This window comes from Lupinus angustifolius, chromosome LG03, assembly GCF_001865875.1.
Source record: "Lupinus angustifolius cultivar Tanjil chromosome LG03, LupAngTanjil_v1.0, whole genome shotgun sequence".
Taxonomy (NCBI): Eukaryota; Viridiplantae; Streptophyta; class Magnoliopsida; order Fabales; family Fabaceae; genus Lupinus; species Lupinus angustifolius.
This window is the reverse complement of record NC_032011.1, coordinates 2,418,456-2,437,547: the sequence shown is the minus strand read 5'-3', so window position 1 is coordinate 2,437,547 and position 19,092 is coordinate 2,418,456. Positions and strand designations below refer to the sequence as shown.

At 32.9% G+C, this 19,092-nt stretch overlaps 2 protein-coding genes across 3 annotated transcripts; one reads left to right on the top strand and one right to left on the bottom strand.

Moving 5' to 3' along the window:
- On the top strand, positions 3,446–13,855 carry LOC109343032 (zinc finger protein BRUTUS-like). Of its 2 annotated transcripts, none has more exons than XM_019581142.1 (14): positions 3,446–3,885; positions 4,898–5,116; positions 6,050–6,244; positions 6,425–6,777; positions 7,696–7,924; positions 8,252–8,420; positions 8,508–9,737; positions 9,832–10,003; positions 10,131–10,346; positions 10,427–10,564; positions 11,575–11,809; positions 11,932–11,991; positions 12,575–12,646; positions 13,223–13,855. In XM_019581142.1, exons 1-14 carry the CDS (start codon positions 3,607–3,609, stop codon positions 13,349–13,351), a joined length of 3,696 nt encoding a protein of 1,231 aa, XP_019436687.1. In that variant the 5' UTR covers positions 3,446–3,606; the 3' UTR covers positions 13,352–13,855. The 2 variants fall into 2 exon arrangements, with proteins under 2 accessions (XP_019436687.1, XP_019436688.1); XM_019581143.1 differs by lacking the exon at positions 13,223–13,855 and adding an exon at positions 12,968–12,991 and having other exon boundaries at positions 12,575–12,664.
- Positions 15,472–17,890, bottom strand: LOC109343030 (40S ribosomal protein S7). The gene is made up of 6 exons (XM_019581141.1): positions 17,775–17,890; positions 16,880–16,962; positions 16,702–16,775; positions 16,505–16,628; positions 15,979–16,161; positions 15,472–15,748 (listed from the first exon to the last, which is right to left on the bottom strand). The coding sequence occupies exons 2-6, from the start codon at positions 16,952–16,954 to the stop codon at positions 15,629–15,631; spliced, it is 576 nt and encodes a 191-aa protein (XP_019436686.1). The 5' UTR covers positions 16,955–16,962; positions 17,775–17,890; the 3' UTR covers positions 15,472–15,628.

The following is a 19,092-nucleotide window of genomic DNA, read 5'->3' as shown; positions in this document are numbered from 1 at the left end:
TTTCACTAGAAAAGCTCACAAAAAAAAAGGATCAATAATTAATATAATTCACAAATACATATGGTTCACACTCAAATATGATTTAATCTAAATAATTTATTATATATATAAAAATTATTATAAACAATAGATAATAACAGTCTAAATATTAACTAATAAGGTAAATATAAACTATAAATAAATTGAAATAAAAAACAATAAATTAAATCATAAATTAGACAATGCATGTGATGTCAATCTAGATATATATTATTGTGTTTCTAGTAAAAGTTCAACTTTCCATGAGGTAGACTTGCCAAAGTGATTTTTGCTTCTTTGTTTTTGTGTGTTGTACTTTTTTAATGATAAGTCAATTAATGAATAAATTAAACAATGATTTGACTGCCATTAATTGTAGATAAGCTTGGCTTAGCACTACTTGTGCTTACATTTTTGTTTTATCCTTGCTTTTTCACCGCCAAAGATTTGTCAAAATGAAGTTGGAAATCTGTGTTTGCACATTAAAACACTTTTGATTAGGTTGCACCAACAGATATTTTAGTCCTATCCAAGTTACTTTTATAAATGTTGAATAAAAAAGGTTATATGGTCACTTTGGGTGGCATAGTTAGGTTACACAGTACTGAAGCTGATATGAAAATGTGTATAACTTTCATTTAACTTTTAGTGTATTGATGATAAATTAACTGATGCATAAGCCATTTCATTCAAAAATCTACTATCAACAAGGTGTTAATCTAGTAATATAAGATTCTACTAGATCTCAAAATAACAAAAAAAAAATCAAAGATTCAATTCCTATAAGCAATACTTATTCGAAGACAGCCACATATCCTAAAAAAAATTAGTTCTTACCTAGCTCATGAATTTATTCTACAAATATTTTGTTTTAAAAAAGATAATATAATATTATATTAATTATGTAAGATTCTAGCAATGTAAACTGAAGTCTTAATTGACCTTAAATAAATCTTAAGAGTCTTAGGGATAAAGATGTTATCTAATAATTTTTTATGTTAATTTTGACATTAAATAAATTAATCCATCAATATTGTTTTGGGGTGTCAAAATATCCTAATCAAATTCAAAATTATCAATTTGATGTCAAAGAAACATAGTGGAAGGTTAAATTGCAAAATAAAAATATAACTGATCTTCGAAAACCATCTAATAAATGTTACACCTGTGCTCTAAACAACTAAGATGATTATATGAGGATTTATCATCAACCCAAGAATTAATCATATTTTTTTAGCTCCCAAAAGCAATTACATCACCTTGTTGATTCCTATTATCATACCTTTGTAGCATATAACTTGTAGAAATTAGATAAGCAACACTTTCCACTCTTGAGAGGTGAGATCAATGCCATGCAAGTGCAACACTTGCATGCAATAAATCACACAAAGAATATAGCCCAAGAAAACTTGCATGCAAACATATAGCAATAGCAGCTAGGAAGTTTGATTATTTAATAATCATTTTGTCAACCAAAGGAACATACCCTAACCCGAATAGCTTAACTTTTGACCTAGGTTCCATCTACATTTAATTTTATAAAAAATCAGTGGAGCTTTTGAATAAAATATCTCTTTACTAGAAGATAATGTATCTCCTTCAACCTATAAAAATATAACATATATATTGTTTCACTTAGTTTTAGAAATGTTTTTATAGAAAATGAATAAATATGACCCATATCATAATTTTAGTATTTGAAGGAGGTAATTTATCTTTTATTAGAAGTACTTTAATATCTTCTATATATATATAATGTATATATGGAAAGTACATTTGTAGGTTAGTAGACTTATGTAGATTATTCACTTGGTATTGCTCTCTACAATTGTAACATGTGATCATGCTTCTGCTTTCATATCTTACAATGCTTACGGTAGGAAATTAAGAAGAAAAATGGATTAACTAGAATGTGATGGGGTTTAATTCCCCTTAAGCAATATCTTAAAATTTGAGAAAGAAAAAAAGTGAGAATCCACATAAGTTTTGAAGCTTTATTCTTTAAATCATAAAAAAGAACTTTTATTAAAGTAGAGTGTTTCTTCTCTTAATATGAATTAGTCTAGGTCTAATAGGACTTTTGAATATAGGTGATGCATGATAAGGAAACACTCTAAGGTTTCCATTGGTGAATGAATTTATCCTAGTAAAAAGAACATTTACTACGATAAATGTTTCCAGGGTTCAAATGTTTCAATGAAGAAATTATTACCAATAATATATTAATTTAGTAGTGTAGGTACAATTGAATCAATATAATGACTAAAAAGTTCTTGGTTCGATTACTAAGAAATATATTTATTGACAGAGACAGTTATCAACATGGAAGAGTATTGGTTCTTTACCCATAAAATGAAGATATACCTATAATAAATAAGTGACTCAAATGAGAACAATTTTCTTATAAAAATTATAATAATAGTAAATCTAAGTCTTACAAAGTAATTAAGATTAAAAATTAGTTTTTAATCATATAACTTCTCCTTTAATATTGATCGTTTAAACAAAATACAATATTAACTATTCTAATTTAATACCATAATAATTATTTTCACCTAACTCAGATAGAATAAAATGGGGATTATAAATAAAAGGGTGAAAGGAAAGAAGGAAAATTGAGACCTAAACCTAGGCTTACGAAGGCATGGGGCTATGAAGTGTGAACTAACCCATGATATACTAAAACCACGTGCCTCCTTGTGCCTTTCTTCTCCTTCAAACCGTTGTGCCCACTCTTTACATTGATGTGATAGATATAGGTACGTGGAGACACATAATCCCCACTTTAATCCTCAATATATTTTTGTCTTCTACTCTTCATCCATACCTTTTACTTTTCATCAATTTCTAATTTTCAACCCTTTGAATGATGACCAACTTAAATTATTTAATATTGTTCTTCTCCATCCTTTTTCATTCTTCACATTTTTGGGTATTTTCCTAGGGTCTATAACCATTTAACAATAATATGAATTCATATGGGTAGAATATATCATTTTTCAATTATGAATGATGTTTCTTTATAAGGTGGATCCTCTTCTATAGGAGAGTGCATTAAAAAATAATATGACATTATTATTTTTAAATGTAAATAAACAATAACAACTTATCTTTGGTAGAAATGACTCTTTTCCTTTTTTATATATCAAAAGAAGATTTAGTACACAAGATAGTAATTTGTAATTTTTTTGAATAACTAAACATTAATTAATTTCAAGACATAATTATTATAAAATGAATTTTGACTTTACTAACCATATCTTATTTCATTCACACCATAAAAATGAAGAAAAATAATAATAATTCTCAAGTCAGAAAATTGAAGAAATGACATAATCATCCTAGGTGGCATATAATAGCCACGTGGAAAATGACACTAAGTATATAATCATCATTCTCAATTTCTCACTCACTAAACACAGAACCTTCCTCTCTCGCAGGTTGTCTTATCGCTATTACCAAACAACCCTCTTTCAATTCTATTCTTCTTCTTCTTCAACCAAACAGAAACAACTTTCTCAAAATTGGATTCAGAAAATAACACAAACTTCACAATTTCAGACCTAAGAATCAGAAAGAAGAAAAAACATGGCAACACCGTTAACTGCAGTGCTCTCAAATCCCGTTAACAAAGTCGATTCTTCTTCTTCTTCTTCATCAAATGGATTCGGTTTCAATCGTTCCCAATTGGAATCGCCAATTTTGATTTTTTGCTTTTTCCATAAAGCGATTCGGAATGAGCTCGATGCATTGAATCGATTAGCTATGGCATTCGCTAATGGTAACCGTTCTGATATTGACCCTCTTTCAGAGCGATATCATTTTATCAGATCCATGTACACGCATCACTCCAATGCTGAAGATGAGGTACATGTTTTAGAACCCCCTTTCTTCGTTCCTTTTTATATTTTCATGAAATTTGTGATCTGTACTAGTAGTTTAATTTTGGGTAGGACTAATTTAAGTTTAGCTATAAAAAATGTATATTTTTTGAAATTGAGACATTGGGTGTGGTTTTCTTAATCACAATGGTATTTAAAGGGAATTTGGAAGAGCTTATTTGGACTTATTATATATAATCACTTAAATATGTGTTTGGAAGAGCTTAGCAAAATAAACTTATCAGATAAGCTTATGAAATAAGCTAAAAAGAGCTTATTGGAAGATTATAAGCTCTCATTTTGCAAGCACTTATTGAAAAGGTACTTAAACTGCTGTTTAGCCAAACACGCTCTAGGATATTAGGCCTTTTGTTGTTATTATTATTCCTTACATTTTGCTTTTAATAGTATGATATAAAATCCAAATATGATTTATTTCCTCTTTTTGCCCCAACTAAGAATGTTATTTCCAACTCTAGTCTTGTAGCTGTATTTATTGAACTATGTATTGCGTGTGAGAGAAATAACAGTATGCTGCTGTTTGTCACTAAATAGCTACAATTGAACTGATTGTATGCTGATTCATGAAGAAATTAACTCCTATATGAATATAACTGCATGTAGTTAGCAAACAGCTAGTGGCCCATAAATTTGTTCTATTTATTGTTGATGTGAAATTATTGGTCTATCTCTTTACTCATAAAAGTTTGGCTTATTAAAAAAAAAAAAGTTTAGCAGTAACTATAACTTTGTCACCTACAAATTTCCGAATCATCAGGGCTTCCCTTTGTATTGAGTTCATCTTTTGTAGAATTTCCTATATACATGATAGTGTATTAGTGTCCACTGCTTTTTTTATGATGTTAAGGCCATATGCTATATATGTTTTGCATGTGGATCTTTTCCACTTTCCCAATCACTGTTACGTTAATTTGGCCTCACCAACCCTACTTTTCTGCTATGTTCAAACATTGAGTGAAGTCTTTCAAAAATTGTAGGTGATTTTTCCAGCTCTAGATATACGTGTGAAGAATGTAGCACAGACATATTCTCTTGAACACAAAAATGAAAGCAATCTTTTTAATCATCTATTTGAGCTATTAAATAGCTCAAATACTTCCATCCATAATGATGAAAATTTCCCAAGAGAGTTAGCATCCTGCACAGGAGCTCTGCAAACATCAGTTAGTCAACACATGGCTAAGGAAGAGGAACAGGTATAAGTTTATTTCATATCTCTTTCCCTGATTTCCGTTTGGATTCTTCTGATGAGATAAATGCAAAATATAAGATAATGGAAATATGGAGATTTGTTTTCCATTCTGATCACATTCATATGAGCTACAGGTGTTATTTTTGCTAGTTGCTACTGAGTTATGGTAGACTAGGTGTTAAGTTCTATTTGGCATAGCAATAAAATTGTTTTCAATTTTTATTTATGCTGACCAATTTGTGCTTTCACTGCTTTACTTACTTGATGGGTTAAATGTTTACATAGTAGCTATTTGATTTAACACAACCATGTGGGCTTCAACTAATGATTCAAAATTAGCAATCAATGGTATCATTTTTATTGGCGTAAGACTAATCAGGTCCTTTCTTTGATATTAAATTGAGGACTGCATTCATTTTCTTGCATAACGATGCTCATGTGCTAGTATATCAAAATATTGAATCATGAATATGAAGTTTACAAACTATAATAATTTCTTATGTTATGCCTAAGAATAGAAATTAGGGTGTCATATTGCATATTGTTATTAAATCTATTTTATCTTTGTTTGTTGATGTGAGAGTACCATCTAGGAGGAAGGTAAAAGCATATATGTGAGTGTGTACATGCTCGTGAAAAAATCTAGGATTATGCGTGTAGCTGGGATTATGTGTGTAGCTGGGATTATGCGTGTAGCTGGGATTATGCGTGTAGCTGGGATTATTAACTACAAAATTCAGACAATTAACATCTATGTTATGCTTACATGTGTTTAATTATGTCTCCCTTAAGGCATTTTTCACAATACAGGTATCTGTCTACACAACAATGTCCTAAAGGATCTATTGTGGTAATCTTGGCCAAAATTTTATATGGCTGAAAAATATTTTTTTATTGTGGTGTGTGTCTAATATTTTTGTTGGTTGGATGATGTCAGGTTTTTCCACTGCTTATTGAGAAATTCTCTCTCGAGGAACAGGCATCCTTAGTTTGGCAATTTCTTTGCAGTATTCCTGTGAATATGATGGTAGAATTTCTTCCATGGCTTTCAAAGTCTATATCACCTGACGAATCTCATGACTTGCGTAAGTGCTTAAGCAAGGTAGTGCCGGAGGAAAAGCTTCTTCAAAAGGTGTGGTTTTAAATTATTTTGGAGCATTGTTATTTCCTTTTCTTTGTTAATGCTACTTTACGAGTTGAAAAATAATTTTGACATTCATTCAACATGTCTACTTTATGAGTTGAAGAATAATTTTGACATACATTTGACATGTCATTGTAATGCATCTGATCACATTCTTTCTCATTGAAGGTTATTTTCACCTGGATGGATGGGAGTAGTGCTAAAACAGTTGATAATTGTATAGATCACTCTCAGGTTCTAAGTAGTCCTAGTCCATTAACCCATCAAATTGGAAAAGTAAAATGTGCATGCGAGTCAACTGCAACTGGTAAAAGGAAATGTTCTGGATCTATCCTGGATGTTTCTGATACCATGGGAACACATCCTATAGATGAAATATTGATTTGGCATAATGCAATTAAAAAGGAGTTGAATGAAATAGCAGCGGAGACCAGAAAGATACAACTCTCTGGAGATTTGACTAATCTGTCAGCTTTTAATGAAAGGTTGCAATTCATCGCCGAAGTTTGCATGTTTCACAGGTATCACCTTAACTTTGTTTTACAACTCTGTCTTGAGGACCTATCTTATGTTTCTTCAAAGAGAAACTTCCTTATTTTGATTTCTTTTGCTTGTTCTTCAATTAATCTACTTGCTAATGTTCATGTATTCAGTTTTCCCCTATCTTGGATCCTTATGCTTTGATTTTTCTCCCTTCACTTCTCATTAAGGACAAAAATTGCTGGAGTGCTGTAGAAGAAGCATCATGTACATAAAAAATATATTTGAAATGCAGGATCTTTTCTTGCTCTTCAGTCTTCACTTAGTACAATGCAAACACACATATATAATTTGTGCAAATTGTCGGATTCTAATACACCATGAAGAAATAATTACCTTACTTGCTCCCAACTTATATAAAAAATGTTCAAGTAGTAGGATTGGCAAAATTAAATGAAATAGAAAATATTCTTTCCCTAAAGGATTGAATAAGAGGCGCTAGAGGTTGTCTAGATTACATGGAATGCCAATGTAATATTTGTTTGCTAAAGGATCTTCTCATGATTTTAATTATTTTATTGTCCTATAGTATATAGTGATGGGACTATTATCATGAAAAAGTAAGGTGTGTTATTTCTTAACTACATTCCTCTGTACTCCATTCTTTATGTAGTTTTAGAAGTGTGTGACAAGGGCTGGTTAAGAAACAAGCTGTCATGGATGCAGATGCGATGCTAGAAGATCTTTAGATATTAGTGTCCTGTATAGCGTATATCTAGAGACAAAGTTATTGTCATAAAGAAAATTAAACATGCCATTTTCTTAAATAATATCCTCTGTACTTCATTCTTTATGTAGCGTTAGAAGTGTGTGGCACGAAATGTTTAATATATTATGTTATTTGGATTGTATGGACCAACATTTATTTTCTGAAAGACCTGTTTATTTTATGAATGCAGTATTGCTGAGGACAAGGTTATATTTCCAGCAGTAGATGAAGAAGTTTCTTTCTTTGAAGAGCATGCTGAAGAAGAAAGCCAATTTAATGACTTCCACTATTTGATTGAAAGTATACAAAATGAAGGAGCCACATCTAATTCGGAAGCGGAATTTTATTCCAAATTGTGCTCACACGCTGATCATATAATGGAAACCATACAGAGGCATTTCCATGATGAGGAAGTTCAGGTGAGTCTCCATTGCTCATGGAATACATTTTCTGGGAGTGGCTAAGTGAGATGTGAATGTATTTAGCAAATGAAATATTAATAATATTATTGGTTGGTGAGATTTAACTGCTATATGTGCAGAAGCTACATCATATGATCATAGGTTGTCTAAGGATGATAGCTACAATCAACTCTTGTATTAGTTAAAAAAATTAAGTACAGAAGTACAACACAAGTCCTTTATTTCTTAATCCATAGATATTAATCAAATAGTTTGACAGCAAAGTCGTTATATTAAGCTACTTTTAGTCTTTTTAAATATGTTCCTGATTCCCTCCATCTGTAGGTTCTTTCACTTGCACGGAAGCATTTTAGCTTCAAAAGGCAACGAGAACTTCTGTACCAAAGCTTGTGTGTGATGCCTCTGAAATTGATTGAGCGTGTCCTGCCATGGTTGGTAGGGCCATTATCTGAATATGAAGCAAAGCTGTTTCTGAAGAACATGCAATTAGCAGGTTCTATGTCTACTTAACTTTGCTTGCCCCTGAAAGAAATTTTATTTTCATTTGTTCTATATCTAACAATTTGCCAACCTGCTCCAGCTCCTGCCATAGATTCTGCTCTAGTCACACTCTTCTGTGGTTGGGCTTGCAAGGGACGTAATGATGGTCTGTGTTTGTCTTTAAGAGCATCAGCTTGCTGTCGATTCTCTGATATCGAAGATAATATTGTCCGGTCTTCCTGTACTTGTGAGTCTGCATTATCTGGTAGAGGTTACTCAGTATTAGCTGAATCAGATGGGACCCAAAGACCAGCCAAGCGAAACAAATTGGAGTTGCACAGGAATGTAGATGTACCTGAAACTTCAGAAAATGGAAGTACCCAGAAACAATGTTGTGGTGCTCGGTCTTGTTGTGTGCCGGGTTTAGGAGTAAGCACTAACAATTTGGGGCTGAGTTCTCTTTCGACAGCCAAGTCCCTACGCTCCTTGTCTTTCACTTCTTCTGCCCCATCTATTAATTCCAGTCTTTTCATATGGGAAAGTGACAGCAGCCCCTGTGATGTTGGCTCTGCAGAAAGACCAATTGATACCATATTTAAATTCCATAAAGCTATACAAAAGGACTTGGAGTATTTAGATGTTGAATCTGGAAAGCTAAGTGATGGTGATGAAACAGTTATTCGACAATTTAGTGGAAGATTTCGTCTTTTGTGGGGTTTATATAGAGCTCATAGTAATGCTGAAGATGATATCGTATTTCCAGCATTGGAATCCAAAGAGTCGCTTCATAATGTCAGCCATTCATATACACTGGACCACAAGCAAGAAGAAAAGTTATTTGAAGATATTTCACGTGCTCTTTCTGAGCTCTCTGTTCTTCATGAAGCCTTGCAGATTACTCATATGTCACAGGATTTAAGTGAAGGAAATTTTGGAACTTCCAATGCTGATGATAACGATATTATCAGAAAGTACAATGAGCTTTCAACTAAGCTTCAAGGGATGTGCAAGTCCATAAGAGTGTCACTGGATCAGCATATTTTCAGGGAAGAGCTGGAGCTCTGGCCATTGTTTGGTAGACATTTCACTGTGGAAGAACAAGACAAGATAGTGGGCCGGATAATTGGAACTACAGGTGCTGAAGTTCTCCAGTCAATGTTACCATGGGTAACTTCTGCGCTTACTCAGGATGAACAGAACAAAATGATGGATACGTGGAAACAGGCAACGAAGAACACTATGTTCAATGAATGGCTAAATGAATGCTTGAAAGAGAGTCCGGTATCCATATCACAAGCAGAAACATCAGAGTGTAGCACCTCTCTAAGAGGTTTCTCATATGCCTTTTACCATTTTAGTTTGTTTCAGGTTCTTTTGGAAATAGTGGGATGGATAAATAAAAACGTGTTATGATTTTGTACTAGGCTCTGACTATCAAGAAAGCTTGGACCTGAATGATCAGATGTTCAAGCCGGGTTGGAAAGACATATTCCGGATGAATCAGAATGAACTTGAGTCAGAGGTCCGGAAAGTTTATCGTGACTCAACTCTTGATCCAAGGAGAAAGGCGTACCTTGTGCAGAATTTAATGACAAGGTTGGTTCTAGTAGCCATAATTCCCACATTTTATTATATATCTGACATAATTAATTGCATTTTCTCTTAATAGAACTTTAGTTTATTGTCTTGAAGCTCTTGTTGATTAGTTATTTGTGTATTGCAGTCGATGGATAGCTTCCCAGCAGAACTTACCTAAAGCTTTATCTGGGGAACCATCTAATAAAGAAATAGGACTTGTACCATCATTTTGGGACCCACAGAAACAAGTACTTGGATGTGAGCATTATAAGCGAAATTGCAAGCTTCGGGCTGCTTGTTGTGGCAAGTTATTTACATGCAGATTTTGCCATGATAATATTAGCGATCACTCGATGGATAGGTAAATATTTTATGAAATTTCTACATATTTTATACTGGTATGTATTTTAGTATTTCTAAGTGCATGTTCGACAATTTCAGAAAAGCAACATTGGAAATGATGTGTATGCGCTGTCTAACTATACAGCCAGTCGGGCCTATATGCATCTCATCTTCATGTAATGGACTTTCCATGGCAAAATACTACTGCAACATATGCAAATTTTTCGATGATGAAAGGTATTTCAGATCTTACTTTAGAAGTCAAAAGTTGAAGTGTGGCAACTGTTGTTCCCTTCTGCTATTTTTTGTTGGGAGGGGGCAAGGGGGAATACTATTGACCTGAGAAATAAAAGTTGAAGATAGCTTTCAGTTTCTTCTTAGTTCTTACTGCCTATATGTACTTGTATTGTATCCACATGTATAGAAGTTGGAGCTTTTTTTTTAAGTTAACGCTGTCTCAGTTTGTACTTTGTTTTCTCCTGTGTTGAACATAAATTGTTTCATCTGCTGCTTCATATTTTAAAGCGAAACACTCTTCTCTTCTTTTTGTTCTAAAACTTCAGTGTCTTCGTTAGTATTGCGTGAGACCTGTGATACCTCCAGCTCTTGATTGCTTACTCCATATAAATCTTTTGAAGAGAAATCTAGTAACTAGGACCTGACTCAGTATAACCACAACTACTTTTACTGGTTTTAAGCATTATGTGCTTTTAATAACTGTGAGTATGCCCTTCTTTGTTTGACTGATTGCCTTGGATGCATGTTTGGGATCTATATATGGGCCAAGTATATTGAGCATCGCAGTTAATTGCATTAGGACCGAGATTAACAACTCATCACTTATTGACAATCTACAGCGGTGTATCCATCATTTTAATGGAAAAATTGCATAACAAACTTAAGGAGTTTCACAGCGAAGAACTAATGGTTGAAATTAATGCAAGGCTCGGCCCATATTTTTAGGGGGGAATTTTCTTTGAAAAGAGAGGGAGAATATACAAATAAGTTTTGAATTGCATGAATTGACAATTCTTATGAATTATGATGCTCTTATATACTGATGTACATCTTTTTGAAAAATATTATTTGGCATGTTCAATGCTATATGATTGTGTTATCAAGAAATACTTGGAAAATTATGCCCTCTTATGATGTGATTTATTATTAATCTGTTAACTTCTTTAGTGCTTTTAATTTTACTTTTCCTAGTAGCTTTTGGCTTTTAATTGTGAATCGTTATATTGCAGGAATGTATATCATTGCCCATTCTGCAATATATGCCGTGTTGGCCAAGGGCTTGGGATTGATTATTTTCATTGTATGAAATGTAACTGTTGCCTGGGGATTAAATCAGCATCTCACAAGTGTCTGGAGAAAGGTTTAGAAATGAACTGCCCAATATGCTGTGATGATTTGTTCACATCAAGTGCAACAGTCAGAGCTCTACCTTGTGGACATTATATGCATTCATCTTGTTTTCAGGTCTATTTCACGCCCATTTTAGGTTTTACCCTCCCTCTCAGACAAGAAAAGAAAGCTGCATTTGAACCCTCTATGTTTTAGGAGTTTTGGATTCAACCTTATACTTTGTTGTTAAATTTTAGGCATACACTTCTAGTCACTACACATGTCCAATCTGCAGCAAGTCATTGGGAGATATGGCGGTAAGAATATTTTCTTCTGATATTTTTTCTGCTAAGTTTAATCTTGTAAATTTGTTTTGTGACTGCATACAATTCTACGCATTTATTGATCCATAACAACCCTATGCACATGTTGGCACGCTCTTAATTAGGAATTTGAGCTAATTAAGTAAAGAGTGCAAGAAGAAATACCCTCCCGTTGACATTTGATTAGAAGATTTAGTGAAAAAGATAAGTGATGTTAGTCAATGAACATTATTTATGATAGGACATTATAGCGCCGATCGATCCATGTAGCCGACCCCTTCTACCGGGGCTAAGGCCTGTTTGTTGTTGTACTCATGTTAAATCTTCACACCTTGAATTCTTACAGGTTTGATTAACTACATACATAACTAAAGAAAGTTAAATTTTAATTGTCTGCAGCCATTTCGTTGGAGGTTTATTTGTACTCTTGGTTGTGTATTGGGATATGAATGACTGAATGAATATGCGGTCAAAACCTGCAGCCTTTTGGAATTTTCTGATGGCCTTTTCAAATGGAAAGTGATTTACTTAAAAGTTTCATGGCATACAATACTTAACTGTTTCTCTTCCTATCCAGGTTTATTTTGGTATGCTTGACGCTTTATTAGCTGCTGAGGAGCTTCCTGATGAGTACAAGGACCGCTCTCAGGTATTTATAAATGTTAATAAAAAGGTCAAGTCTAAAATATTTTGAGTTGTGTGCCTCATTTGGTATACATTGTGACAATATTAGTTGAATCCCACTTTTCTGCTTGTCTGTCAAATATCAGTTTTCACATATTGTAAGATTTTTGTGCAAAGTTGAGCAATGCATTTTTTGGGGGTACTAAGACATTAAACTTGATATTACTGAAGAAAATATATTACATTTAACTAATTTAAATATACTTCATAGCAAGTAGAATAACTTCGTGATTAAGAAGAAAGAGAGGAATTGCACAAGTAGCCTGATAGAAAAGCATAATGATACAAACCTTGAAATTCAAAGTTGCAAAAATTTCCTTTTTCCACTAACTGGTGATGTAAAATCATTACCTCTAAAAAAGAGAGAAACATTTTGTTTTTTTCTCCAGTTCTTTCAAGGTTCAATAAGAAGAACCTGCTGGATGCTGAAATACCTCGTACAGAGTACAAACATGTGCTGCAATGTTTAATATACAATGTTAATGTTTTTTTTTCAAATCATGGTATGATTTATCACTATTGTTTGTTAATGAAAATGCAGGACATACTCTGCCATGATTGTGATAGAAAGGGCATGTCACGCTTCCACTGGTTATATCACAAATGTGGATTTTGTGGCTCCTACAATACCAGGGTGATCAAGACAGAGGCCTCAAACTCCAGCTGCTGACAAAGGAGGTATATTCACTTTGTGAAGGCTCAACGCCTACGCCTTTCACCTGATGAGGTTCGGGGAAGATAGATAGAAGCGCACAGCCTTACTTTTGCAAGCGAAAAGGTTGTTTCCATCATTTCGAATGCAACCTCGGAGAACCTAATGCAAGTGAGTCACTTCCTCAGGCCTCTTATGAGATGTCTTCTTAGCCGGGGATAGAGACACCAAATCAGTTTCATAGCAGTAGATAAACTTTTATTTATATTTTTGCAATAGATACTTTAGCATATTAATCATCATATTTTCTTTATTCCTTGTTAAAATTCATGCTAGTGCGGTCTAGTTTTAAGTGACACCCAAAAGTGGGTAAAAGGAACAACCTGAGCTATGTCATCATCTTCCTTTTCTACGGTTCATATTTTCCTTTTCTTTTTAAATTACATATACACCAGTGTATGCACTAACTCCTCAACATGTTTATGTTAAATGCTTTTATAAGAAGCTTCCATTCACGCATAATGCTATATCAATTTGATGCACAAATGTGTAATAACTCTGTGGGAGATGCATACTCCTTCAATTTCTGTTAAAACTCCACTTTAGTTCCTGAAATATCATGTGCCTATATAATAGTCTTTGGAAGATGCATACTCATTGGTCCATTAAAACACTAGTCTTATGTGCCTATATATAGTGTGTTAGAAATTAAATTGATATTTAACTCGGTTGTGGGCTGATTGTTTTATATGGAAAATTATATATTTTTACAAACATATTATGATAGCATAGCATAAACTAAACTGATGTATATCTTTGAGTTTACAAAATAAATATAAATGTTGATGGTCACATTTGATTAGTTGGTAGCTTAAATAATGATGGTCACATTTGCTTTGTGGTAGCTTTGTTTAGAGCTAGAGCTGACAATGTGTTGGCAAAACAGGCTTACCTAATTGGATTGTCCAGCATAGAGCTCATAAGTAGTCATAGGATATTATAGGAAGTCGATTTTTGACCCGAAAAATATTCGTCTTTTTTCGAGCCAAAAATGGGTCAGCCCAATCCTGGTTGATAACCTGTTTTGTCAGCTCCAACTCCAAACAAAGCTACCAATAAATTTTAGATGAACCATCTTTCTCCCAATAAGAATCAAAATCTAAATATAAAGAAAGATAAAAAAAATTATTTTGAATTTTTAAGATTTGGTTTATCCTACTAACTCATCTTTATTCCAAGTTAATTGCAGTGAGACGGATTTGGCAATTAAAATCTCATATTTTAGAGTTGACGTCTATACTTTTAGCTTTTTAACTTAATGTGGTGCAACACATTTTTTTAACAAATTTATACCTTTTTACAATTAGATATACGTAAAAATTATTTTTTACTTAAATTAATGACTTTTTACATATCAATCTACTTAAACACCACCCACGACCTAATGAATAAAATTACCTACCGAGTCAAAGACAAAAACTTGTCATTAACTTGTAACATTTTTTCACTTTTGTTAACCTCCCTTACCCTTAAGACAATGTTTAAAGAACCTTACATGGAAAACTCAAATGAAAAGTTAAACATTTTCTTTTCATTGTGCTAGCAAGCTCTATTTGAGGAACTAAAAGTATGCGATAACTAATTAGCACAATGGTTTCATCTGAGAATGTGATGAAAGCAACATCTCAAACTTTGTCCAATAAAAGGGACCCTTATTGAAATACTTTCCTTGAACTACATGGTCACTGAATCTGCATAAACTACATGTCTTCTAATACTTAACTCATACTAATTTCAAACGTTCTAAGATAAATCGGCAGAGAAACCTGTACACAAGTTTGAGCCAAATCACTGAACCTATAAAACCCATCAAATATTTGTGGGATTGGGTATGGACTCAATTCTGCATCAATTACTTCATTCACAATATCTAATCACAAGTGGAGCATGCATGGTCCAGTTTCATCTCAGTAAAATTGAGTCGCACTAAAATAGAATATTGATTTAGTTATGGTCTATTTTAGTAAATAATGCATTTTTTTCTTGTTGTACCTTCAAGCAAACAGATTAATCATCATTCAAGATGAATACATTGAATAACAAAGTAAATCGAATTTATAGTAAAGGAATCACTAGGATTAACAGAAAAATCAAATCTTGCATTAATGAATCAGACCACAGTACTTAGTAAAGTGCACTTTAGAATATCCAGCATGAAAATCAACTTGCACAAAATTTTAACAAGCATCCACCATTTGCAATTCTATAACAAATTCAAAGCTGACGTAAGAGAACCTAAGCCTCTGTGATAGGGTACTCAAACACAACATCTTTGCCCGAGAGTTTCCTGTATACTGCAGAAAAAGTCTCCAACTTGTACTCGGTGTTGTTTCGCTCCTTTGGGTCCAAAAACACCTAGAAGACAAGAATTCGATTAAAAATGATATTGATATTTTGTTTTTTCACAAGAAAAAGACACCTACTTTCTTGCACATAAATCTATCTGTACAAATTTAATTCCCAGTATTGCATCCATGATCATTAGCTTAGATAACCACAGATACATTATTTGAATCTTTAATCAGTTTAATGGTTGGTTGAACATGAGAAGTGAGGATGAAGTTCATTAGTTATGAAAGCTTTACCTTCGTGATCTTGGATCCATCAAGGCGATACCTAGTACGCTTCCCAACAATCTCAGCAGGCAATACAACATCCTCCAGTATTGCCTCGTGCACAGCAGTGAGTGTACGACTGCGGGGACGCTGAACAGCAGAACCTTTCTTTGGTGGCCTAACTATCCTCCTAGTGGCAATCACAACCACATCCTGCAAGTTTCAGCAATACAACAAAATGAAGCATCATAATAAAAAGAATAATCATGTAGAATGGAAAAAGTGAGAAACTATTTTACAAGTCTAATATCATTATATAATAACAGTAACAGCATGGCAACTTATTTAACTTAAGCTATACATTAAAAGATTGCTAAAACTTTTATAGAAAAATAAAGTACAATGAGTTTGAAGGGAATATAAAGTTCCACAAGCATTGCAGAATGGCCAGGAAATACTTTGAGGGGGCAACTATCGATAGAAAATTTCAACGATCATGAGAACAATTGTCAATCTAATGAGTGGATAAAAAACTCTGATCTTATTCTTTGCTTACCTTCCCACTAAATTTCTTCTCGAGCTCTCTGACAAGCTTGACATGAATCTTCCTGAAACCCTTTCTTAATCTGTAGGGTACATGAATAACCACAGCCTTGCGGTTCCCAGAGACATCAACTTGTCTGTAGATCAAGAAAGAGTGCTCGTTAAAAGACAACCATAAAAATAATGTATTTTCACACAAACGTCACTTACAGTGCTGAATTGATGTATAAATCTTTCAGATCACTTTTCAAGTCAGAGTTGGTGTTTTCAAGATCAAACAAAGCCTGCAACAACAAAAAATTGAACAGAAAGAGATATTCATATGTTGCAATTACGAATGCTTAGCATCTATAGCAAGAACATCATTTATAATAAACAAGAATTAAACCTGTCCAACAGACTCCTCAAATTCAGTGGGCTCAGCATCCTTATCCTTGTGAATTTTCTTCCTTGATGTGTACATCTTTACAGCTGCAAGCAAAGAAGAAAAATTCAGTAAAAGCTAGATTTGGTGAATTTTATGATAGAATTGTTCTAAATGTAAAGGTACATCTATAAGCATAGCATAACCATCAAGTGGATTGTCTTATATGAACTATATTATAAATACAACACCGACATTAAAATAATGAAAAATCAAATCATTTATCAATCTTCAAGACTTAATTATGTAAAATACATACATTAGCCAACATACTGTAAAGGACAATACAGCACATTGAATAATCAAATAATCGCAACATTGTTAAGATAATAAGTTCCCCAATGATACAACAATTCTCACACTACAGCATCATAGACATTGTTCATTATCTGATTTTAAAAATTCTAGAGTAGCTTCAAACTTCAAATAAAATATGCTACTCAGATTTTAAATATGTCATAATGACATAGATGAACACCCTCCTATGAATATAAAACATTTCTATAACAACAGGTTATAGTTAAGGAACAGGAATTACCATTCATGTCATACATTTCAAGTTAAACATTAACAAGCCCATGAAAACATAAGACTCCATCACTTATACTGTGTATCTTTGAATCTCATTCAAAAAACACAAATCACAACACCAAAATTATAAATTATAAATCTTAAGCTATATCCATTGAACCCAACAAAACAGAACCAATGGTGAAGATTAAACAAAAGCCCTTTCTCAAAATAACAAATTTCAAAGTAGAACATAAAAATGTGAACTTTGATTTCATTTTCCATCGATTAAGGTTAAGAATTGGAGGGGTGCTTCAGAATCTAAAAGGGTATCAGATTCATATCTCACCTTAAGCAGATGCAACCTCCTCAGATATCCGCGGCAAAGAGTAATGGCAGCAACGTATGAGCATGCTAGGGTTTGGGATTTAACTTCGTTTATAAAGGTTGGCTCAACGGCTGAGATTGGATTTTTCGGGAAGTATATTTGGACGGTTAAGATTCAATGAGAATTATTGATGTATGCTGGCCGTTGGATTAATGCTTCAAATATATTTCACTATTGCTCTTTTCTTTTGTTTCTTTTTTTAACATTTTTTGTGGATTGAATAATTATTCACCTTAGAATTTTTGACACTAGCATCACGTTATTCATTATTTATTCATATGGTAATTATTTTTTGCTCTAAACAAAAGTAATACACATGGGTTGATTATTGAGATGGCATGTATATATATTAAACTTTTTGTTTTATATGTATAATATAATAACTTCACTTATCATCATGAAGTAGGAATTAGAATAGAGCATTATTGACATTTGAGTTAAAAATAGACGCCATTTCTTCTTATCTATGGTATTGGAAATGGAATTCTAAAGCATAATTTCAATTTCATATGCCAAACATGGATTTATGTATAAAAAATGGTGATCATGGCCCAAGCCCATAAAAATTACCTAAATGATACTTAATAGGTGATGATATCAACAATACGTTGATTTAATGGTATAAGATGTTATTAAATATTAGATAGATTTAGATTCCTTGACTTGTTGGGTGGAATAATTATGTACCTGAATAGAATTAATTCCATAATCCTAAGAATTATAGGATGAGTGAATGATTATCTTTGGTTATATCAAAGAACACTACTATGATTATGCAGGGACATAAGATAGTAGTAGTGCTATAGGAACATTGGTGATTACGTAGTGTTTTCTTGTTAGATTGGGTGGTGTGTACGTGTGGATTATGATTTTTAGATGTTGGAATTTGGGTCATAGTGAATTTGATGAAAGGTGAATTTAGAAATGAGGAATTTATAATTGAGCTTCTGTTTTCTGGTGGTTGTTGTTGTTTGAGATTTGTGAATTAGAGTTTCAAATTTTGACCCACGATTATTTGATATAGTTTAACATGTATGTATTATCGTAAAGATTTTTACACTCACAACATGTCATTTATTATTGATTTATATTACTTTTATTTAGAAGTTAATAATAGTTAACATAAGAATAGTAGATGATATGCCGATGGTATATATATATATTAAGTTCATATAACATTTATTGAAGTGCATATAACATTTATACGATCATAACAATCCCTTGCGCTTAATTTGGCCCAAAACCATCAAGCTCACGAAACATGCCATGTTAATTAATC